The 26,242-nt window shown below is 41.2% G+C and overlaps 1 protein-coding gene across 2 annotated transcripts; it reads right to left on the bottom strand.

Moving 5' to 3' along the window:
- On the bottom strand, positions 1-25,618 carry LOC126336482 (kielin/chordin-like protein). Of its 2 annotated transcripts, none has more exons than XM_050000222.1 (8): positions 25,538-25,618; positions 21,086-21,211; positions 20,278-20,416; positions 16,229-16,353; positions 12,733-12,855; positions 10,358-10,489; positions 8,430-8,483; positions 1-1,689 (listed from the first exon to the last, which is right to left on the bottom strand). In XM_050000222.1, the coding sequence occupies exons 1-8, from the start codon at positions 25,599-25,601 to the stop codon at positions 1,535-1,537; spliced, it is 918 nt and encodes a 305-aa protein (XP_049856179.1). In that variant the 5' UTR covers positions 25,602-25,618; the 3' UTR covers positions 1-1,534. The 2 variants fall into 2 exon arrangements, with proteins under 2 accessions (XP_049856179.1, XP_049856180.1); XM_050000223.1 differs by having other exon boundaries at positions 526-1,689; positions 21,086-21,208; positions 25,538-25,606.
- Between the last annotated feature and the right edge of the window lie 624 nt (positions 25,619-26,242).

Genomic DNA, 26,242 nt, shown 5'->3' with positions numbered 1-26,242 from the left:
TTTTAACAGGAACATTTTGAACGTTTATTCTTCCAAATTTCAGCTTGTAGTTCTATACAGGAAACATTCTCTATTAATAATGAAATTCCCCAAACAGCCGTGCAATTGAGATGTTATTTTATTTTGGATACCAGTTTCGGCAATTCATTACACCATGTTCAGGCTCCATTGTACTTCCCACTAATAATCGACACTGGCATACTGGGGCCATATGTTTCTGGACGTCGTGGATTCGTAGCTCAAGTGCTTCCTTGGAAGACTTGACTGCAACTCTGTTAGTTCCATGTATTCGTACTGTGACGTCACACGTTTTAACGCTATTCCTTCCACTGCATAACACAGAGTCTCACAAGATAACTTCTTTAGTAAACAATTTTATCTTTCTTTTAAATTATTTTTGTTGAAACATAATTGGAATGCAGTTACACAATTTCAGATGGATTTAGCGACGCTTTCTAACAGATAGCGTTACTGTAAGCATGCCATCCATATTTGAGTACAATCGAAAACAATAATGTAGAATAGGAGATCTTTATTCAAAATGAAACAAATATAACAGTTACAAAAGGAAATGTCGGAAGAATATTTCTAGAGTCGTCACAAAGCACTGGACCTTGAAATTTTGCAAGTAGATTTTCGGGGAATAATTGGTGCCCATGCCAAAGAAGGTTTTTGAACATTTTCGTGACACTTACTCTTGAGTGAAATAAACCTGTGACTGTTCATGCTGCCCTTCATTGTACCGCTTCAGTATCTCCATTGCCACGGTTTGAACTTTAGCAATATTCTAAGGTGATAGATGCAAGACATTTCTAAGTCGCCCGTGTATACAGACTGTAATCTCCCAGTCAGTGAACTGAAGGCTGCGACCTGCTTTATTACATTAGAGCAAATGTGAGCATTCCTCTTTATATCCGTACAAATTGTTACATACAGAAAATTAAGTATTACCTCCGGGTCGCACCCCTTCCATTTCTTTCTTTTCACCACACTTGTCCACAATATCACCAGCTTAACACCCAACTCCATAAGCACCAGTCATGGTTGTTCATGTTCTGACACTACACCTGATACATGCTTTGGAGGAATCAGATGCAGGTCGCCTCATTCAAGATTGCTGACAAGACATCAGTGTGGGAATTCCATGTAAGCACCACCATGAATAACCACAGCCAACCAATATGATATCGATGTCTACTTTGACACGCACTCCTTATATACCTATTTACATATACAGTCAATATGAACAATCATTTAGAAGATGTGTTACAAGCTGTAGGTAATATACTGCACCTGTATAGCATTATATAACCATACAAATGTATTACTGAGGTTAATTTCCTTCAAATAGACCTTCACTAGAATCAGGGCTTGGTCTGTAATTTATTAATGTACTTTCATTTTCATGTTAATTACATTTCATTGATTAAATTTTTTCTTTGAAATTTGACATTAAAATCGTAATCTGATATATAAACGTCTGAAGACCTAAAATCATGTTCGTCTCATCCAAGATCTGGACTCTATGTGCAAGTTACGAATCGAGGTGTGCGTCGCATTCAGATGTCTCCGTGCACGCTATGAAAGGAGGCACGTCACACCTGCATCTGACGCAGTGGCTGCTGCCGACCACAATTTCGTCGCCGATGTTCAGTCTGTGCTCTCCGAAGGAGCACTGGTCGCCTGCAACTGTAAGAGAGAGAAATCATATGTGTATTCTTGCTCGCCATTTATGAATCTGTAGTTGCTGTTGCCACACGCACACGCACACGCACACACGCACACGCACACACGCACACACATACACACACAAAGATACAGCCATAAGTTTGTCAGGGACACACAATACTTAATACCAACACACAATGCTGGTAAATTAACACTACAGATGGCGGTGCGATTGATTTCATGTTATATAGTGTCCATACTAGTGAATTTAATGGTTGATGATCACAAGGATATTATATGAATCGGCGTTACCAAGTGCTAATGGAAGTGTAGTAACTGCAAAACTGGAACTTACTTTTTTTCTGAATGCAGTAAGATTTAGACGTATGAGCAAATCCCAAGAGGAAACAATAAATAAAATCATGTGGCTCTGTTTCTACGGTAACTTTTCTATAGTGACAGAATGTACGACGGACGTTCAACTTTCAACGTAACACATATATATCTACACCTACATGGATACCCTGTAACTCACACTTAAGTGCGTGGCAGGGGGTTCATCAAACCACCTTGACAATAATTGTCTATTATATCAACATCAAACAGAGCGTTGAAAGAACGAACACCTATATTTTTCCGAGCTAGCTCTGATTTCCCTTATTTTATTACGATGATCGTTTCTCCCTATGAAGGTCGCCGTCAACAGAATATGTTCGCGTTCGGAGGAGAAAGTTGGTGATTGAAATTTCGTTAGAAAGTACCGCCGGAACGAAAAACGCCTTTATTTTAGTGATGTCCACCCCAAATCCTCTATCATGTAAGTGAAATTCTTTCACCTATTTCACGATAATATAAAACGTGCCTCCTTTCTTTGAACTTTGTCGATGTACTCCGTTAAGACTATGTGGTAACGCTCCCAGACCGCGCAGCAGCATTCCAGAAGAGGACGGACAAGCGTAGTGCAGGCAGTCTCTTTAATAGATCTGTTACATTTTCTAAGTGTTCTCCTGATGAAACGTAGTCTTCTGTTTGCTTCGCCACAACACTGGTAGGCGTTCTTCCCAATTTGAGTTGATTCCTACATATGTAGTTGAATTTACTGCCATAGAATTTGAATGATTTATCGTGTAACCTATGTTTAACGGATTCCTTTTAGCACTCACGTGGATAATGTCACTGTTTTCATTATTTAGGGTAAAGAAAATGGTTTAAATGGTTCTGAGCACTATGGCACTTAACATATGAGGTCATCAGTCCCCTAGAACTTAGAACTAGTTAAACCTAACTAACCTAAGGACATCACACATATCCATGCCCGAGGCAGGATTCGGACCTGCGACCGTAGCAGCAGTGCGGTTCCGGAATGAAGCGCCTAGAACAGCTCGGCCACAAGGGCCGGCTGTTTAGGGCCAACTGCCAATTTTCTGACCATGTAAATATCTTTTCAAAATCGTTTTCTAATTTGATTTGATCAAATGATTTCACTAGACGATAAACGGCATCATCATCTGCAAACGAGCTACGACGGCTGCTTAGATTGTCTCCCAAATCTTTTATGTAGACGAAGGTCAGCAGAAGGTCCTTAACACCACCCTCGGGAACGTCAGAACTCACTTCTGTTTTACTCGATGACGTTTCGTCAATTACTACGAACTGTGACCTCTAAAGGTACCAGTGTACCACCTCGAATTATTCTTCGTTTGCATGAAATCCGTCTAACAAGAATAACGTTTCTAATCGAGCTTGGAAGCAATATTACGTACGGAAAACTTATGCAGTGGAGGAAAGGCTTTTCTGGAGAAGAAAGTTTTTCTGAGTTTACACATACAGGCACATTTTTCACACACTTGCTGCAAACACGTCTTCTACAACTAAGAACGAAGTACACTGCCCACTAACGTAAATGTGAGCACCTTCTAAAAGCCTTTTACACTGTGGACCGTTGCTAGACGAGCATTAAGAGAGTCATTGAGGTTCTGGATGGTACCAACGTAGATGTGGGGCCATGCTGATTCCAGTGCCGTTGCCAGCTGCTGTAGGTTCCTCGGTTGCGGATCGCTCCGGCACAGTCCCCCGATCGAGGTGGTTCCACAGATTCCCGACTGGGTTTAAATCCGGAGAGTGCGGTGGCCAGACGAGTAGAGTAAACTCATCCTGATGCTCTTCGAACCACGAACTTACACTGTGGGAGTCTCGACACGTTGCATTGTCCTGCTGGAATATATGACCGTGCCATCGCGCAACTGTCCCCAAAGATAGATACATACTCGTGTTGGTCTATTGTCACTTTCAGAATAACGAAATCATCCAGACAGTTCCAATTAAACCTTCCCCAGACCATAAAGGTCCCTCCTGGTTGCAGAGCTGTTTCAGGCTGTACAAGCCGATGGAGCAAAAATTGTGATTCATCTGAAAAGACCTCCTGTCGCCGCTCAGTGGACGTCCAGCTGTGGAACTGGCGTGCAAGTTCCGGCCTGTGTCGCCCATTGAGCAGGGGCGCGTGAACCGGGCGCCTGCTAGAGTTGTACAGAGGCAGCAACGATCGCTGAACGGTCGTTGAGGAGACACTGTTCGCACCCCCTTCGTTCAGCTGGACAGTCTGTTGCTCCATACTGGTACGTCTCTTCTCCCGTACCCCTCTGTCCAGCCGTCGTTCATCTCCGTCAGCTAAGGTCCACAGTGCACCACAGTTACCTCGGCGCCAGTCTTGGGTAGCGCCATATCGCCGTACACGGTACACTTTAACCATGGCGGCACGCGATCAGTTTACAAACGAAGCCGTTCCGCAAATGCTTTCACTCTTGCCCCGAAAGCCAATGATCATGGTGTTTTGGACGTAGAAGAATCGCTCCATTCCCGTATTACGGTAACGACTGCACCGTTTCCCGGCGTGCTCCCCAGCACACTTCACATACCCTCCACTGCTATTACTGCCAACTTCCGCGTGTGAGCTCTACCGGCACGTTGACATCGAATATTGGTGGAGGTGACATTAATGTGACTGGACCGTGAATGTAGTTTCCAGAGTAACTTTTTCTTTAATTTTCACTGGGAGTTTCAATTACTTACGGTTTTTGGCAACATTACGCAACATATAACATTCATTGAGAACAAACTGTAATATCAGACGAAGAAGGACGATTGGATTTTAACGTCCCGCCGACGATAAGATTAGTGATATGGCAGAATCTTCTATTCGCGAAGGGTAAGGAGGGCCGTAGACCCACGGCGGCGTTTGCCTACAGCTGTTCAGGTGATGATTATGATGATGATTTGAGGTGAGTGGCGCTCAACACCATGGTCATCAGCGCCTTGGCGAAAAGTCTGCACTGTGCGGCTGATCCCGGCGGAGGTTCGTGTCATCCCTCGAGCATGGGTGTATGTGTTTGTCCTTAGGATGCTTTAGGTTAAGTAGTATGTAAGCGTTGGGACTGATGACCTTAGCAGTTAAGTCCCATAACATTTCACACACATTTGAACATTTTTTTTTGAAAAGTCAGCATGATAATCTCATGGCTGTGGACGAAGGATGTACCAACATTCGGAGCAACTTCTAATGTATTAAAGTTTGCCTCCCTTCCCCACCAATTTAAAGCTGAGGCCTGGCAGTTTACAAAATTTCAGCACTCTCGTAAAACGGGAGTCAGTGTCTGTGAGGATAGTGGGCAGATCTCCATCGATTCTGAGGGCTGCCCTAATATCAGTATACATGGTGGCCCGTTGATCGTGACCGGGCCAAATATCTCACGAAATAAGCGTCAAACGAAAAAAACTGCAAAGAACGAAACTTGGCTAGCTTGAAGGGGGAAACCAGATGGAGCTATGGTTGGCCCGCTAGATAGCACTCCCATAAGTCAAACGGATATCAACTGCGTTTTTTTACAATATGAACCCACGTTTTTATTACATATTCGTTTAGTACGTAAAGAAATATGAATATTTTAGTTGGATCACTTTTTTCACTTTGTGATAGATGGCGCTGCAATAGTCACCAACATATGTCTCGCGATTTTAGACAAACAGCCGGTTTCACCAACAGCGGTAACGTAAACCGGCATAATATGCACTATTGGACAACGGAAAATACACGATGGCTGCGACAAGTGGAACATCAGTGACCTTGGAGCGTTAATGTATGGTGCGGCATTATGGGCGGAAGGATAATTGGCTCCCATTTTATCGATGGCAATCTAAATGGTGCAATGTATGCTGATTTCCTACGTAATGTTCTACCATGTTACTACGAGATGTTTAACTGCATGACAGAATGGCGATGTACTTCCAACATGATGGATGTCCGTCACGTAGCTCGCGTGCTGTTGAAGCCGTATTGAATAGCGTATTCCATGACAGGTGGATTGGTCGTCGAAGCATGGCCAGCACGTTTACCGGATCCGACGTTCCCGGATTTCTTACTGTGGGAAAAGTTGAAGGATATTTGCTATAGTGATCCACCGACAACGCCTACAACATGCGACAGCGCATTGTCACTGCATGTGCGAACATGACGGAAGGCGAACTACTCGCTGTTGAGAGGAATGTCGTTACACTTATTGCCAAATGTATTGACGTTGACGGACACCATTTTGAGCATTTATTGCATTAATGTGGTATTTAGAGGTAATCACGCTGTAACAGCATGCGTTCCCAGAAATGAAAAGTTCACAAAGGTACATGTATCACATTGGAACAACCGAAATAAAATATTCAAATGTACCTACGTTCTGCATATTAATTTAAAAAAACCTACCTGTTATCAACTGTTCGTCAAAAATTGAGAGCCATGTGTTTGTGACTATTACAGCACCATCTATCACAAAGCGCAATTAGTTGTCCAACTAAAACATTCATATTTCTTTGCGTACTACACGAATATGTAATAAAAAATGGGGGTTCCTATTTTTGAAAAACGCTGTTGATATCCTTTTGACCTATGGCAGCGTCATCTAGCGGGCCGACCATAGCGCCATCTGGTTTCCCCCTTCAAGCAAAACAAGTTTAGTTCTTTGTAGTTTTTTTTTCGTTTGACGCTTATTTCGTGAGATATTTGGCCCGGTCACGATCAGTGGACCACCCTGTATAAGACACACGTTGCCAAAATATGCTGAGCTGGAAGTGGGACGTCACAAACTTTACAAAATGGTGGCCGGTCTGTGTGGCCGAGCGGTTCTAGGCGCTACAGTCTGGAACCACGCGACCGCTACGGTCGCAGATTCGAACCCTGCCTCGGGCATGGATGTGACTGATGTCCTTAGGTTAGTTAGGTTTAAGTAGTTCTAAGTTCTAGGGGACTGATGACCTCAGAAGTTAAGTCCCATAGTGCTCAGAGCCAATTAACAAAATGGTGGATCCTTCCGCCGGAGGAGGAAGCCGTGTATTAAAGGGCTATACCCGATGCGCAGTCTGATAAGCGACGAGGCTGACGTGACATCATCCATGCCTATGTAGTCGATCTAAGCGACTGCAGTTTGTTGTCTGACACCTGCAACCATTCAGTCTCCCACTGACGTATGATGCGTCTGTCAGAAAATGAGACGATGGCGTGCAACGGGATGTGACATCGATGGACAGCACCATTCCGACATGCTCCCTTGTCGGATTTGTCTTCCATATCGTTTCGCTGTATCACGATGTGGCCAGGTTTTCTGCTGGGTAGCAGAAGACCGTCTCCTTGCCACGGTTTTGGAGCCGCTGTAAGGAGTCATGGGTGAACTGAATCAGCTGGTCTACTGGATACATTTGGTGAAGTGGTTGCAGTACACTAAACGAGTCGGAACACACAAGAAACCTTGTACGGTGATGTCTGTGAACCCTCTCCAGTGCATTCAGAATGCCATATACTTCCGCATCATAATCTGTAAATTGTTCCAGAAGACGCACTTTAAAAACTCTATCAGGAAAACAGCAGAACAACCAAGGAGATATTCAGAGAGATGGCATAAACCTACATCTGGATGGCTGGACGCCTGTTTCGGCCTCTGTCCTGTAGAATATGTGTTCAGTATCTTACTCCTGTGGTGCCTCGCTCGGTAAAGTACCAGAACTGAAAGCTGTACCAGGAACTTTGAATAAAATTAAAAAAACTAGTCTTTGGAGAATGTATATTGGACAGTGGTTAGTCTGATATGAATAAAACGTCATAAGCCATCAGCAGAAGTAAATGACCACTAAACGTAAACATTCAGAGGTATTTTATTAAGCAAGAATTTTGAAAATTAGAAAGCTGGCTTACTCGTGTATTATCCAGCCATGAGAGATAATCAGGTCACATTCGTATATAAGTACGTACGCCAAGTGTCACCTGTGAACACTAAGCTGCGTGACCAGTAACTCGTCTGGCCAAATTTCGTCGATTGTTCACTAAAGAGGAAATTCAAAGTAAACTTTCAGTGTCCCATGCAGTAAAATACTACCACACGTTCACTCGTATTACCCTTGGAGGCATTAGTGATCATTGCCTTCTCATCTAGGTACACATTACCCTTCGAGTGCACAGTTAGCGTAAATAAACTAAGAAAATTTCAGCTGAAGGATGATGGTTTCGTGATACTTAATTAATTATTAAGCACTAGCATGAGAATCCAAATGGTGTAAAAGCTCACGCAAAGTCTCAAATCTGCAACGTTTTCTACTGAAGTTAGCAGTTAATGATTATTAGTTATAGCCACAAAGACCGATGATACTTGGCTAAGACATAATGTGAAGTATTAAGAAAGAGCAACTCGTAGCATTACAGGAAATTCTGAATGAGAGAGACTGACCTTCATTCTGTGTTGTAGACTCCGAACGTCTCACCACACTATCGTCCGCAGAAGCTGTAATGAAAAAAAAAAAAAATCCAGTAATAAGATTCTTGAGATCACACATATAAAAATTATTTTCTAAACACTTCTACTTTTTAAGTGCTTCATCTGTATATTCTTGGTTAAGTACTGTGCATCGCATAAACTTTTTTAAGAAAATATTTATTGTTTTTTTCGTACGACCTAGGTTTCGTGTTGTATGCCCATTTTTCAGTACACAACTCATTGCAAAGATTGAATGGATGCTTGACGTAATGGCCTGACATATACAACTTCAACTCAGAAAAACAACTGATCATATGCAATACCTTAGAAGGTGGGTTAAATCAAAATTATATCTCCTTTGAAGGGAGTTACTACAAGCAATCAGATGGTTTGGCCGTGGGCTCACCCATTTTCCATTACTCCCAGAAATGTTCACCAAAAATTTCTTAACGCTGAACCACTGGTAAATAATTCAGTCTATTGGTACAGATATGTTGATGACAATCATTGTTTGTCGAAAATTTCCACTAGGCAACTCCGTAAGTTTTTGGAAACTTTGAACAAGCTTCCTATTGGCTTTTGGGATGAGACAACCAAGTAATTTTGTCTGCTAAAAGAATTTAACTCACAGTTAATGTTAAGGCCATGCGCCACGAGTGTAACTACAGTTGTTATCCACTCCAAGACTGCACTAAAGCTTCTTCCAAACGTCTTGCGTTCAAACCACCAAGACAGTTTTTTTTTCCTAGTATTCAGTCTTCTTAGTGTTTCGATGCGGCCTTCCACGAATTTTTCTCCGTGCCAACCATTTGATCTCAGATTAGGAATTGCAACCCAGTCTTCAATTATTTACTGGAAGCTTTCCATTCTCTTCTTCCTCTATAGTTTCTACCCTCTACAACTCCGTCTAGTAAGGTGGAAGTTATTCTCTTATGTCTTAACAGAAGTCCTTTAATCCTGTCCCTTCGTCTATCCAGTGTTTTCCATATATTATTTACCTCGCCGAGTTTGTGGAGAATCTCCTCATCCTTTATGTCAGTCCACCTTTTTTTGCATCTTTCTTCTGTAGCATCACTTCGCAAATCCTTCTGTTTTCTTCTGTTCCGGTCTTTCCATAGTCCATGTTTCGTTACCATACAGTACTGGACTCCAAACACACATCGTCGGAAATTTCTTTTCAAATTAAGGCCTCTGTTCGGAATTATTAGACTTCCCTTGGCCAGATATGTCATTTTTGGGTGTTAGTCTGGTTTTTGTGTGCTCCTTCCCCTATCCTTCATAGGTTATTTTACTGCGCAGGTAGCAGACTCTCTGAACTTTGTCTACTTCTTGATTCCAAATTTTGATGTTATGTTTCTCTCTGTTCTCATTTCTGCTACTTCTCATTACTTTCTGCTTTCTTCGATTTACTCTCAATCCACATTCTGTATTCATTAGACTTCTCATTATGTTGAGCAGGTACTTCAATTTGTCTTCACGTTCACTGAGGAAAGCAGTATTATCATCGGTTCTTACCATTCATATACTTTCACCCTTAATTTCAATCCCATTCTGAACCTTTATCCCCGTCATTGCTTTCTTGATGTGTAGAGGATGGACGAAAACCTTCATCCCTGTCTTATACCCTTTTTAATTCTAATTCGTTTTTTGTCTTACAGTGACTATTTTTAGTAAATGCGTTAATATCTCAGAACCATTATCTTGGGTACAGTAAAATTTTCGTATGAAAGTAATTACGAAACGTTTTCAGCGGACACTCCCAGATGGAGACGTAATACAACTTTGGTCACAGACACATATTAAAATGCACTTCATTTGGACAGGTGTATTAAGTGGCACTTGGAATGTATTGGTTAGTTTTTATTAGAGATAATTACGGTAAACTGAGTAGTAATACTTACGGCAGTGAAATCTGGAAGCACAACAGTTGTCGCCCTCACGGAATACCGGCGCACACTCCCTCAGTTCAGAAGCCCTGTGATCGAGGGAGTACTCACACGTCTGTCTCCTACACCAGGGTCCATCCAAGGTTCCTGCAACAGTGGAGCGTTCGTAAAACTGTTGCCAGTTTAATGACGCAGGAAAAAATATTTTAAACTGACAGCTTTTTTGTTTTGATCGCAGCAGTCACACAGCCAACCTGTTACAAATAACTGTTTGGTACATTGACCCAGGGTTAGACACCTCTAAGGTTATCTTCATGAGGATGACGTTTTGAGAAAATACACTGACAGAAACAATGGTCGGTCAGAATTAAGAGTAGATATGCTAAAGTCAAAAAATAAAATAAAACAAGCCCAGCCTTCGGCGCGTATGCCAGTCTGATGTTGTTGTTAGCTACTGATGAAGACATCCTTAGAGGTGTCGAAACCTAGGTCAACGTATCAAACGTTATTTGAAACCGGTTCGCTGCGTGACTGCTATGCTGAAACTACTATAAGGTTGCTGAGGAACATCCATGTTTAAAACTACATGAAAAACTTTTATTTGCAGTAGACGCAAGTTCATATTTATGTCACAACCTTCTGAGTTGACTAGCTTCCATTTCACCTGTTCTGAGAGATTACTTAAGACATTCTCAGCTGCTGCAGAGGGGATACTGTATTTTTTTGTATTGGCTTAACTGCAGTGAATATTGTGTGTTCACAATAAGTGTATTCGAGGTTCCGCTCTTCGAATTTAGCTGTACACTCTTATTTCCAGAATTCAGTAATTGCTTTCAAATCTTTGAAATAATTTATTAGAATTACTGAAGTGATAACAAAGGATAACGAGGACAAAGTGGTGAGGTGCTGGATTATGTGCACAAGAAACGTTCAATGGATCGACTAGCTGCTTCCAAGTGCAGGAAACCATATCTTCATTCGCCTCAACTGGTTGGGGGAAACACGACAGCAAACGGCAAAATATCATGGCTCCTACCTGAAACCCGACTCCATTAATTCGATTATTGTAGCATCTTAATTAATTTTGACTGGAATACTCTCTTTCAAATTCTTTAGGTGACAGGTGTAAAATACAGGGAGCGAAAGGCAATTTACAATTTGTACCGTAACCAGATGTCAGTTATAAGTGTCGATGGACATGAAAGGGAAGCAGTGATTGAGAAGGGAGTGAGACATGGTTGTAGCCTGTCACCAATTTGATTCAATCTAACTTGTATATAGTGAGTAAGCAGTAAGTGAAACGAAAGAAAAATTTGGAGTAGGAATTAAAATCCACAAAAAAAAATAAAAACTTTGTGGTTTGCCGACGACACTGTAATTCTGTCAGAGACAGCAAAGGATCTAGAAGAGCAACTGAACCGAATGGACAGCGTCTTGAAAGGAGGATATAAGATGAACATCGACAAAAGCAAAACGAGGTAAAAGAATGTAGTCGAATCATATAAGATGGTGCTGAGGGAATTAGATTAGGAAATGAGACACTTAAAGTTGTAAATGGGTTTTTCTATTTGGGGAGCAAAAAAACTGATGATGGTCGAAGTAGAAATTGATTGTTTCAGTTCATAATACTTCTTTCATTGTAATAATATTTTGAGAGAGGTGTCTTAAAAGAGTCAAACTGTTGTATATATATATTACTGTGGCTGGCTTTCATCCCAACTTCTCGAAGAATTATTATAAGGTCGTACCATATCAGATGGGAAAAATCGGTTTTAATTCTCATGAGTACAAAAGCCGCATAAAAAGCATAATGAAATCGGTTTTCAATTGTTAAAAACGATTCAAAAGCCAAGAACGCACAAAATATTTTTTATTCAAGACAACCGATTTGAAAAGTCTTAGCTGTCAGCTTTAGGTCTTAAACATTTTTGTAGTAAAACATGTTCATTTTTCGCTGAACCTTATGCACAAGGTGTCAAGTAGATGAAACTCTATTGTAAACATTTGTCATCACTAAAATATTTGTATAATGTAACAAGCATCTGTGAGCAATACGTATAGGTACATGCCCTCCTGGACAAGATGCTACGTGTTTTTACATATTTTAGCGATGACAAACGTTTATAATGAGTTGAGTTTGAAACAGGAACTTATGGAACTTATGGATACCCTCTATTCGCATATGGAAATAATACTTCTTAATGAGGAGGGTGTGATCACCAGTGAATTGGAAAACAAATTTTTGCAATATTCCTTGAAACAGAATCAACATGTCACATCTACAGCACCTAACGTAGTATCATTTATTTATTGGCTGGATGTGTTTAAACAATGTTTATATCGTCGATAAGAATTCATACGATAAGTCTGTATGGGGGTGAGTCACTTACCGTCAAATCCTTTTTGGCAGATGCACAGCTTGCACTCAGAGGAAGCTCCATCTATTTTCTGATCTTCGAAGTATGTCTTCCCCTTGTATGAACACTCGGCCGGGGGAATTTCGGTATCATTCACTGCAAAAGATTTGTTCTTGTAAGAAAACAATAAAGCATTATTTCTCAGTGGGGTAAAAAGGCTGCTCAAAATTGTCTTATCTTTTGGTTGCGATCACAGTATAACACCTTTCCTTTGCGACACTCCCGCTCGTTTTCGTTATCCACTGCGACAGCAATGCGTCAAGCGGAGAGCTAGTTAAACTGTTGAGTTCGTTATCTGGCGAATGCGTACAGTATGGTTTTACAATACTGTAAAATGGTCTCAACGATGGGAACCATTTTTAGCAATAAATCACGTCACATCAAGAACAAGGCACCACATCTGTCTCGCTTCTGGTTTGATGAGGACCTCTAGATGCCGCCAGGGAACAGTAAATATTAAAAAATCACCATCCACCCACCTAGGAAAGAGAGGTGGCCTGCACGCCTAAACAGACCGCCGTAACGTAGGTGCAACAGCAACATAGGGGTATCAGTCGAGAGACGAGACTAACCCATGGTTTCGCAAGAGGGCGAGCAGCCTTTTCAGTAGCTGCAGGATGCAACGCTCTCTATGTACGACTGATCTGGCTTTCAAACATTAGCCAGTACGTGTTGCTATGTCGCTACTGCGAACGGTGGAGAACAAGGGAAATACAGATGTTGCTTTTCCCGAAAGTATTCAGCTCTAACGTAGCGCTTAACGACTGACTCGAATTAGAAAAAAAGTGAATATATGGTACAACTGGACTTGGCTATAGGTTGACGGGACACATGTTAACCTGTCAAGGAATAGTCAAGTTGGTAATGGACAGAAGTGTGTGTGGGGGGGAGGAGAGACAAAAATTGCAGGAGTCCAATTCATGAACAGAGTAAGCGCGCTGAAGTGCATGTAGAAAAAAAAAGAAAACAGAGTAATGACGTAGATATAGTTGAATACTAAGGAAAGAAGAACTTTAACTGGTTCATGAGTCAGGAAACCCGATCTTCAGCCATCTATTTTCTTCAAAACAAATAATTCTGTAGCATGTTTATTTTACGTGTGAATGCAAAATCTTCCTTTTCGCCGTTACTTAACTTCAGTGTCTTTACGTTCAATTTACTTCCTTAGACATAACAACAATACTATCGATTACAAAGCTGTTTATACGACAATATCTAGCGTAGTTTATGGTACATTACTCTTGCCTAAAATAATTTTTAGTATTAAACAGGTAACGTTTCCTAATGTTTTGCAAAATTATCTTTATTTGGTCTCGAGCCCGCTTCCGCCTTCTGAGGCCACCTTTCCGTGATATGAGAATGCCGCAAACGCAGGTAAAATAACGTACAGTATACAAAGTTATTGTTTACACAAAAGATAAAAAAATGACATGTGGTCCGTTTACATAGAAAAATATTAAGTAAAGTTTTTGTGTGCAGAGTTATTTAACAAATTGATGAAATGCATAGCTGAATTTGTAACATTTAAGCCAAGGCCGTGTGCCCGCTCATGACCTTACCAATATAATTTTGCACAGTACTGCATCTTCTGTCAAGCTCCAACGGAAAATACTGTTAACGGTAAGATAATTTTTTCTATGGTATGTTCTGTGCATTGACTGTGCCGCCAACTTCTGCTCGCGTACATACACAGAATTAAATTTCTTGCCTTCCTCTTTCTCAGGTTGTGCCCATTTCACGGATATTTGTTTAATGCGTTTCAGATTACGGCACACAAAGATTTTTGCTCTTATAGTCTAATTTCACGGTTCAGTCAGTGTAAACAGGCGGCATTTTACTGCGACAGATTGAAAAATGTCTGGGATAGACTGCAAACTTTTCTCACTCCATTCACAACTGCTTCTTCCCTTTCGTGTACTTCGATTTAAATCTACAAGCTGGTATCTGTACGAGCTGTAGATAACCATTCGCTCTCTGTATTTCATTCCTGCCACTTTCAAGTTTTGCAGGAGTGTACTGAAGTCAACACACTCAAAAGATTTCTGTCAGCCCTTAAATACTGTAACCTATGTTTGCCTTTCTTTAACTACCTTTCTAGGGTAATTAGTAGGATAAGTATTTCCTTTCGTTTAGGTATATTTCTCCAGAACACAAGCCGATCTTCCCCGAGGTCGGCTTCTACCAGTTTTTTCCATTACTCTGTAAACAATTCGTGTCAATGTGTCGCAATCACAACTAACGAAACAAATTGTCCAGTAACATTTACACCTGTCAGCACCTTCTTTCTTTTGATTTAGAATTATTACATTCTTCTCGAACTTGCATAGTATTTCTCCTGTTTAACAAATTCTTCTGACATTTCTGGCTCTTCCAACGACTTCAGCGATAGTGAACGAATTTCATCTACTCACGGGATTTGTTACCAATTTGTTCTTTCGGTGGCATATCGAGTTCCCCTCACTTTTTTTTTTGTAAGATTCTCTTGAAGTCCAGTTGTCTTCCGTAGTTCCTCTTCATATTGCTTCCACCTTTCAGCTTTTCCTCCTTTGCTTAGTACTGGCTTGCCACCTAAGTTGATACATGGCAACTTCCCTTTAATCCAGTTGCCATTTTAATTTTGCTGTTGGATTTACTTTTTGTTTTCTACTAGTTCTACTAGAGTATTGCGTCTCTCCTCAAACCATTCCCCCTCACGCCTTTTTCCTACGTCACCCCTTTCGCCTGCTTTATTTGGTGTATTTTTATATTTTCTCCTTTTGTCAGTGAACTTACCGTCTCTTGGTTATTCAAGGACATCCATTGGACCTTGTCTTTTTGCGTAATTTATCCTCTACTGACTTCTCCATTTCTCAAAATTACTCATTCGACCTACGTCATGTTATTTATCCCCGTTTCAGTCAAGCGTACCCTAACGCTCCCTCTGGAACTCTCAACAACCTTTGCTTCTTTCAGTTTATCCAGGTCTCATCCCATTAATTTCCTACCTTTCTCCAATTTCTTTAATTTTAATCTATATTTTACAATTAGTAAATTATGGTCGAAGTCGACATTTGCCAATGGCTGTCTGACCATTATATAATCAAGAAGAAAGTTTTCACTGTCGGAACATTTCGCCCAGTACATATACAAGTTGGGAAACTTCTCACACAGCAACTGCAACATCAGAAACGCAGGCCACGTCAACATGAAGAATGTCTGGTTACGCATCAGCCCCTATGCTTAGATATTGTGCCACAAGTGCGTAAGATAGGATTTACGTAAAACCCTTCCTAGGAGACAATAGAGAGGTGATGGTTCATAGCTCCGGGAACTTATCTGGAGTGGTCTAGCATCATTTATGCGTTTTTTGTCCAGCCTGCATTCTTATTCTAAATAATATGTTGTATAATCAGCAATATATGTTGACTTGTAGGACATTTTATTTAATCCACAAAGAATATAATGAATCTATTTAACTTTCGTTACTCACCACAGCGTACTCCAGTGGGGCAGCATCCATCTAGATTATCTGTCTGGTAGCATTCTGCCTCTCGACCTAGAGGAACGCCGAGTAATCCACAGTCATATCCATAACAGTTGAAGGCTGATTCTCCCCTGTGGTGAAAATAGGTTATTTTTTTACACACTTTTGACTGGTTTCTAAGTTGTAGAGAGTTTAAAGGAACAGGCTTGGTATGTATCCACGAATTTCATAGATACATTCTGTACTTAGAGGGGAAAAGGACTCAGAATCAAAACCAATGAAGCGCTAAGTCTTCTTAATGAACCTGTCTGATGCAGGATATGCAAACATTTCTTATTTTTTGGTACAATAAATTATATTTTCTTCCTTTCTCAAGTATTAGCGAATACATTTGAACGAACTTTTAAATACAAGTATCTTTCTATAATACTGTCGTTGTATAATCTGCTAACCGTGGGACAATAATACTGTATTCAACTCTAAAAGACCAATACTGTTTTTGAATGCGACAGCTGTTGTTACTTGTAATAACTGAGAGTAATTCTCAATAAGGACGAAGTTCTTCAACTGAATGAATTACAAGACTCAGATAAGCATCTGTTACTTCCTTTGTGTTAGAGCAAATAGCCATTATTGCGTAGTGAAGAATTTACATTCATGGAGTATAGGTTACATTAGTACGAAAACTAATCGGTTGAATTTGTACGAGTACGAAGCAAATACTAATTTAATGATGTCAAATTGACAAGACTCATGCACCGTTCATAGCTGTAGGGCACCCAATTTCAGAACATTTCACTTTTAAAAATTCTGGAACGTTTTGGAAGTTGAGGCGTTTTTAACATAATTCTCTGGGCTCATACAGCTTAAAGAACAATCTCACAAAACCTTCCGAGATCAAAAACAGTTTACACTGACTAATGAAAGAAATACCGTATTTGGGATCTTGATTAAAATATCTTCATGTGACATATTTCTCGTTTGCGAACTTTCCACCTATTCGCAGTCCACAACTTTCCTGAACACCACAGTCTGACAAGTATTCTTCCCTCAGTCAACCCCATCTCAAGCACTTCAATTTTCAGCATTGCATAGTTACAGAAACCTCCCACCTCTACGACTCCACCTCATTTAATCATTACTTTGAAGAACGTCCATCTCATTAAGACTACAGCCTTTCCCCATCGTCCTTTTTCTTTTCTTTCTTTTTTTTAAGTCTTCTGTCTTTTGACTGATTTGATACGGCATAATACTTGCAACATATGTCTTCAGCGATTTGTTGCATGTATTTCCATATCTGCTTTCCTCTACAGTTTTTACCTTACACAGATCGCCATAGTACCATGGAAGTTATTCTTTGATGTCTTAAAAAATGTCCTGCCATTCTGCTCTTCCTTCCTGGCAGGTTTTCCATATATTCCTTACCGTCCCGATTCTCCGGAGAACCTCTTTATTCCTTACGTGACCACTCCGCCTAATTTTCAACTTCTGTAGCACCAAATACAAATGCTTCATTTCTCTTCTTTTTTCCCACTGTCCATGTTACATTACCATACAATGCTGTCGTCCAAACGTACACACTCCGGAATTTCTGCACAAAATTAAGTCATATGTTTGATGCTAGTATCCTTCTCATGGCCAGGATTGCTCTTTTTGGCAGAAAAATCCTGAATTTTATATCCTTCTTGCTCCGTCTGTCATGGGTTACTTTGCTGGCTAGGAAGGAGAACACCTAAACTTCATCTACTTACTGATGTCAAGTTTCTCGTTATTCTCAATTCTGCTACTTCTCGTTATTTTCGTCTTTCTACTGTTTACTCTCAATTCTTATTCTGTACTCACTACCCTGTACATTCCTCTCAGAAGATCCCATAATTCATCTTAATTTCCACTGAGGATAGCAATATCATCAGGGAATCTTATGATTGGTATCCTCTGACAATGAACATTAATTCTCTTCTTGAAACTTTCTTTTGTTTCCATCATTGCTTCTTCGAGGTATAGACTGAACAGCAATGGTGAAGGACTTCGTCCCTGTCTTACACCCTCTTTAATCCAAGCACTTCGTTCTTGATCTTCCAGTTTTATTGTAAGCTCATGTCTCTTGTACATATTATACACTGAAGAGCCAAGCAAACTGGTACATCTGGCTAATATTGAGTAGGGTCCCCGCGATCGCGCAGAAGTGCCGCAACACGACGTAACATGGATTCGACTACTGTCTGAAGTAGTGCTGGAGAGAACTGACACCATTAATCCCGCAGGTCTGTCACGAATCAATGAGAGTATGGTGGGAGAGGGGGGGGGGTTGGGAATCTCTTCTGAACGGCACGTTGCAAGGCATCCAAATCATGCTTAATAATGTTTATGTCTTGGAAGTTTGGTGGCCAGCGGAAGTTTTTAAACTCAAAAGAGTGTTCCTAAAGCCAATCTGTAGCAATTGTGGACGTATAGGGTGTCGCATTGTCCTGCTGGAATTGTCCAAGTCCATCGGAAAACACAATTGACAAGAATGGATGCAGGTGATCAGACAGGATACTTACGTACTCTTCACATGCCAGAGTCGTATCTAGACGTATCAGGGGTCCCATATCACTCCATCTTCACACGCCCCACACCGTTAAAGAGCTTCCACCAGTTTGAATAGTCCCCTGCTGACAGGCAGGGTCCATGAATTCATGAGGTTGTCTGTACACCCGTACACGTCCGTCCGCTCAATACAATTTGAAACGAGACTATTCCGACCTGGCAACATGTTTCCAGTCATCAAAAGTCCAATGTCGGTGTTGGCGGGCCCAGGCGAAACTAAAGCTTTGTGTCGTGCAGTCATCATCAAGGGTACAAGAATGGGCCTTTGGCTCCGAATGCCCATACCGATGATGTTTCGTTGAATGATTCGCACGCTGACACTTGTTGATTGAATTGAAATCTGCAGCACTTTGTGGAAGGGTTCCACTTCTGTCACATTGAGCGATTCTCTTCAGTCGTCGTTGGTCCCATTCTTGCAGGACCTTTTCCGGCTGCAGTGACGTTGGAGATTTGATTTTTTACTGGACTGCTGATATTTACGTAACACTTGTGAAATGGTCGTACTGGAATATCGCAACTTCATCGCTACCTCGGAGATACTCTGTCTGATTGTCATTAGTATAGTCCATGTCACGTCGCGTTGAGGCACTTGTTCCCGCTCGCGGGGCCCGATACGATATTAGGCTGTTATAGCAGTTTCTTTGGCTCTTTAGTCTATGATGTATCTGTGATGACAGCAAATGGTAGGGGTCGAATATCCGAGCGACGTAACTAGGGATGGGCGTAAAACTCCTGCAGGGTCTGGTTATCATAGAAACAGTTCACCGACAAATAACAGAGGAAGATGTAGGACCAGGAGCCACTGCTGGAAAATGGCGCTTTGGGAATGCCATCTGCCACTTATTATACCTGGAGTATAAATTGACCTAATTTTTGTTTCTTCAAAAGCATATATAATTGTGCTATACTTGTCAGTCTTTTAAGATTGAAATCTTCCAGAGTCATGTGATAACTAAGCACTGCGTCAACAATGAGGCATATCCGAATATTTTCACACACATTACTATACTTTTGCAGATAACGTGTGATGGAGATGCTTGTTTCACTCGATGTTTTTAATTCAACTCATATTTTAGAAACCTAAATTCAAACGTTTTCGGCTAATAAGTTGACTGTACATATCTGTTGGTTAGCTTGTTTCGCGATACCGAAATTACTGTAAAACATATAAATATAGTTTTATTTACAAATGACTACTGTGAGTAATCTTGAAAGAACTGTGACAGACGCGCGAACAGCAGGGAACTAACATGCATTGATACTGTGAAATAATGCATTGCCAATGGCTAGGCCCTAGCCGAATTCTAGATTTGCCAAAAAAAACGCAAAAAAGGATGACTGTCTGCTGTGCTCTGTCATTTGTAAATCTTACGGCAGTTGCTGGGTGCACTCACGCTCCTAATGGTACGTAGCCTGATGTAATTATAGGCTACACAGATTCACAGTAGATAGGAAACTTCACTTACCCTTTCGTTCCGTCCGTATCACTGCTGCATTCACAACTCGGTATGCATTTGAAATCTAGTTCATCACCTGTTTCTACGCCAGGTTCGTAAGTTTTTCCTTTGTAATAGCACTTTGTCTTGTCCAAAGAGAGAAGAGTACCTAGAAAAATAACAAATGTTTCAAGTATTACGTATGGCATAAGACTACATGATCTGTTCTGAACACAATAACATTTTTCAAACAGAACGTCTTCTGTCTTTCTGATTTGATTACGATTTGGTGTAAAAAATATAATAAACAGAAACGACAAATTACTGCAGTGAATGGTGGCTCAGTTGTAAGAAGCCCTCGTGGAGAACGGTTCGAGGAAATGCGCTGATTATTGCAAGCGGCAAGGAGGATAATAATTTTTTTAGCATATTCTGTGAACACACTGACTGACGAACACACCTTCGATGTTTCAGCGTTCCACGATGTATATCAGTCAATACTCTAGTGTTCTGAACACCGTCAATTTAATTACAACCAACCGTTGGCTTTGGCTCTCAAACGATAGTAAATTTAGCCGAATACCGAAGCGCAGCTCGGTGCACTTTTGTTGTCTGTCACTTTAAATGGTGGAATCATCTCAGCATTACGCTCAGGTTGTAAGGGATACAAAAATACATTTTCATTGGGGTTGTGGATGCGGAATGGAAGGACACTGAAGGCACCGAACTGTAGACTAGAAAACATTTTGTTCCGCTCTGATAGGTATCAGACGTTTCTAGTTTATACTCGAGGTACACATTATGGATCAAGGTCCTAACTACCAAATAGGATACTTACTGCAGTCGAAGCGGCTAGGGCAGCACTCGCTGGAACCGTCACTTGGAACGCAGCCCAGCTCCTCGTAGTACCGTATGGCTCTGAAGTAGGGACAGTCCTCTACTCTACATCTTGTGGCCCTGGCTTCTGTAACAAAAAATGTGTATATTAATTAGAACCAGTGGCTGCTTTCTCACAGAATTCCCAAGAGGAAGACGAAATGCAGGTCGGGTAATAGTAAACAAAACAGAGCATAGTAATGTAAGACTGCTAGAATTATTGCCTGCATATTGCTCTTATAACTGTTCCCGTACCGTGTTTAGCATAACGATTTGCCTTTAAATTTCTTCAGTTATTTTCGTTTTGGTTATTTATTAAATTAGAAATCAATGACAGCGGCTTTTTTCGGCTCAGAATGAAAAAAATCTCACAACGTACATATTTTACGAAATCTTGGAACGGTGCTTGTTTGATACTGTAGGACCCAGAAGCTCACAACGGCAAATACTGTATATAGCAGTCGTAAAAACGCTAAAGCCAGCTGCCAACACAGAGTCATGGAAATTTTTGCAACTCAAATGAATGTGTTTTGTAGAATTACGTAAATAACAATAGTAGTAACAGGCGGAAATTGCACGAAACGCCACACATCGTTTGATGATGTTGTCTGTCTCACTGTTTATCCAAACATTAATGGAAGCCAACTGTTCATGTAGAAAGCAGCAGTACAGTTTTTTGCTGACTCATTTCTCTTTTTCTCAGTATTTGTTAATATTGTTTTCAGACACGTAATAGGCGCTGGTAAGCATAAGTGGCCTCAAATGGTGTAATAAAAAGGAAGAAATCAGTTTTTGATACAATACAGTTCTCCAGTAGTTTCAGAAAAATTCTTGCTAGAAGAAAACACCAATGAGAAAATTCCTACTGAACTCTTTTCTAGACACGTGTAGAAATAAGGTGGTGATTTGTAATAGATTTTCGCTCGCTTTAAAAATGGAACTCCTTCATTTAGAGAGACGGCGCCTTGTTCTAAGGATTTCACCCACATTCGAAAAGGGTGGATACCGAAATTTCTCACTAATGAATCCGGTCAAGTTCCACATGATCTTATACAAACGCTAGCATAGTTACTTCAACCTGGACGCAGTTTACTCTTTCCCTGGTTCTCTTGCGTTGATTTCGTCCCTATGATCACGATATTGACCAGACGTGTACTTCTAACACTACTGGATGCGCTCTCACACTAGAGCATCCTGGTGTCATTGTAAAACACAAATTTTGATTTTTCTTGCTTGTTTCAGATTTCTGTGACTGAGAAATACTCGAACACTTCAGGGATAGTATTGAGAGACTGGTTCCATCTCATTCGTGTTTATTGCTGACACAGATGCTCTTTAATGGTAATGTTTGTTGAGCTTTTTGCTAGTTTGTTTCTAGCATAAATCTCACCATAATTACAAGTCAACACGTGGAAATTACTGGCCCTATGCACTATCTGACAGTTAATGCTTTACCTTCTTCTTCTTTTTTTTTTTCGTGTCGTGATTCCCGCCTTGTTTGCAAGGTCCACACACTCTGACGACAATCCGCATTTCCCTTTCCGGTTACGTGACGTTCATGTGACAGTTATATGAGCTTCTCATCTATCACCAAAAACGATGTGTAGGCCTTATGTGTGCGGATCATACATAGTTTCTTGGCCACTAGTCCTTCCGTCGTAACTGCTTTGTTTCTTACACTGGACGTAAACGAGTTTTAATTAAATATGTGGCCAAGTACGAGTTGGTTGATGGTTCAGAGGTAAAATATTTCATTCTAAGGATTTATTATTATTTATTATTAATTCCTTTAACTCCTCATGTGGAGAATAGGGCTGCAACAAAGGATTGCCATCTTGTTCTGTCTTCTGCTAGTATCTTCATTTCATCCCATCCCATTCCTTGCTGATGGCCTTCTGCTTCAACTGACCATCTCCAAGTCATTTTGGGCCTGCCTCGTCTCCGTCGTCCTTACGTGATCCTTTCACGTGCTTCTCTCGCAATATGTTCATTTGGTCTTCTAAGAGTATGTCCTAACTGTCTCCACTTTCTGCTTCTGATTTGCAGCTCAATTGGCTTCTGGTTTGTTCTTTCCAAAAGAGTTTCGTTAGAGATGACATTTGGCCACCGTATCCCCAGTATGTTCCTCAGGCATCTGTTGTTGAATGGTTGCAGCTTTTGGGTTAACTGTTTTGTCTCTTTCCATGTTTCACACCCATAAAGGAGCACAGATTTTACATTACTTTCAAATATACGCAATTTGGTCCTCAGTGATATTTCTTTCGATCTCCAGATAGAGTGTTGAGTTGTAAAATCTCCTCTTGCTTTGTTGATGCGGCTGTTAATGCCTTCTGTTGCACCGCCATCTGGTGTAATCATGCTTCCAAGGTAGCAAAACTTATCCAACTTTTCAATTATGTGGCTCCCAAGCTTAAGCTCTGCAATGCTGTTATCATTTGCCAGCATGTCTTTAGTTTTTTGGGCGTTTTTTTCAAGTCAACTTCCTTCACTGCAGATTTCAGATCTTCTACATTCTCTTTCATCTCATTGAGGCTTTGGGATAGCAGTAATTTTTTTATGCACGGAGTTTAAAGTTTATTTCCTTCATTCCTTCTTCTCTATCTTGCCTACTGTACCGGTAGGCCTCGTCAACTGGCCCGATCCATTTGCCCCAGTATGCCGAAGACACTTCCATCCTTGTCATCCCCTCATCATACCACCTACAGCAATATCCTTTCCTTACTTCAGCGACCCAATATCTCTTTCAGCTTCCTGATCACCTGACTACCATAACCCTACCTTCGCTCCTCTCTTTTCCAGCTCGCACCTTCCGATCCAACACTTGCAAGCCCTGCATCATGTCCCCCTTAGTGCTGTGCTTCGTGCGTTGATACGAGTTACTCATTCCGTTTTTCTTCATGAAATTTGGACGATCGACGCAGCCGTCTTGCTCGGGTGTAGCGTGCTGCGTTGTTGTAATGAAATCAACAGCCTGACTGAACATAGGAAAGTACGCCACTAATCAATGACGCCGAGGAAACCTGAGAAATCAAATCTCCCCCTGCGCCCTCTCACTTTGTTCCCAGATTCATTCGCGCTGCTCTTCATCCCACCTGTCCTACCCGCCCCGTACTTACTGGGAGCTGACCTGCATGGTCTCTCCAGAAGTCCGAAGGTGGCAGTCACACCATCGTCATTTGTAGTTTTATACTACTGGAGCTTCTTCTTTTATGGAGTAGACCGTTGACCTGTTCTGTCCACAAAAATGCTACTAGCGCTCTACTTCTTGGCAATGCTATGTCTCTTCTACATTTCCTCATATAAGATAAATATCCTTTTTATATCCTTCCTTCTTATGCTCTGTTTTGTTGTGAGGCTCGTCGTTTTAAAATTTCATTCATTCTGTTTCAAATACTTAAGCACAAGTTTTTAGTATTCGTTATCTATGCCTCTGAGCAGTACAAAGTGGTATAGCCCCAACCACCAATTTGTAACATATCACTCGTTTGCTTATAGTTAATGAACTGTTCCTGGATATTATGCTGTGGTCGAATGGATTTCACTCTAAAATCGGACATTTCGTCCCCATCTGCGGAGGAAATTTTCAAGGTGGATATTAGTTGTGTTGAATGTCTGGTTGACACCCTGACTCGCTACTGGCAGTATTCGAATAGGAAGCTACCATGGCGCCACCGTTCTCAGATTAGTCGCAGTACTTCAACAGGGAAGGAATGAAGGAAGCCGGTGTAGCCATGGAGGTTTAACAAGAAGAGCTGTCACGATGTCACAAACTTGAAGCCAACGTCTGCCAAGTCAGTAGAGCCAAACACTAGCTTCTGGTGGAAGCGTTTTAATGAAAAATGTCATCATGAATAATTGATATGTGCACTAGTCGGTCTGGTTGTAGTCGCTTCCTTGTTATTCGAAACGTGTATCATAAATATAATTACATTAACGAGGTAAGGTGCGCCGTTTTCTTGGATAAAATATGCCTTCAAGATCAAGTAAGTATCTGAAAAAGCCTTCCTGACTCTGAGTTACTCACAAAATCACTTTAATATCTTCTGTTTAAAAGAACTGTTGTCTACATATGACAGAAATTAAGAACAAGTAGAAATTGTAATCAGTTGTCTGCTAATGTTTAGGGCATACTAACATGAAAGCACTGCGCAGCGCCACCTCCCCTTAACATACCTCGATGAAGTACAGCGGTATATTGATTTCTAATGCATGCACACCTCAACATTAGGCTTGTACTCGCTCCATTTCTCATCACTGCTTCTCACTATGCCCCGGTTTACAGGCCGCTTAGTCAAGTAATAAATTGGCTCACCTTACGGTATCGTTCGCTACATCCTATAAAACAACTTTCAGTGGCATATAGTCATGATACCCATGTCCGGTAGCCCTTCCTCTTACATGAAATTCTACTCACCGGCTGAAGCCATGAAGGCCGCCAGCAGCAGCACGGAGATGACAGAAACACGGCGAGCGTTCATGTCAGTGCCTCCAAACACCAGGTGGACGTCAGATGCCGTTCTTGCTATATATACAGGCGGGAAGAGAGAAGGGAGCTGAAGATACCTACGTCACCAGCAGCAGACGTCACTGTAGGAGTCTGGGCATGGTGAACTTGGCGGGAGGGGAGGGGCAGGAGTCAAGGTCGACAGTTCCGCTTCCTCGCCTCCTACTCCTCCAGCGGACTGACACTCCCGAGCCATGTAATTACACTTGGTGAGTCCAATCTGCATGTCCGGGAACTACTGACTATAATCTGACACAAAGTGTTTCGGATGTAATGGCGACAAAGTGTCTTTCTACTACTATTTCATCGAATCGGGAGTCAAGATGCCACACCAACATTGTCGATTTCGTTCTCATCGTCGACATATAAACACCATTGGCTGGTAATAATCGTATTTATTAATCAACTAGCTTGGCGATTACTGTTTCGCATGCGTAGACTGTATAGCCTGCAGATACTTTTTCATTTATTTATTCGAATTTTTATGTTGTTCACAAATTGCAATACCTTCTAAGCTTATAAGCATGGTTTCTTCCGAATGCACCTCTGACCAAATAGCGATTCTGGTTGATGGAGTCTATAGTTTTTGTTAATCATGTCTTTTGCGTTCTTGTG

Source organism: Schistocerca gregaria, chromosome 2 (genome assembly GCF_023897955.1).
Source record: "Schistocerca gregaria isolate iqSchGreg1 chromosome 2, iqSchGreg1.2, whole genome shotgun sequence".
In the NCBI taxonomy this organism is placed as follows: Eukaryota; Metazoa; Arthropoda; class Insecta; order Orthoptera; family Acrididae; genus Schistocerca; species Schistocerca gregaria.
Note: the sequence above shows the minus strand (reverse complement) of the source record. Positions and strands in the feature narration are given on the sequence as shown.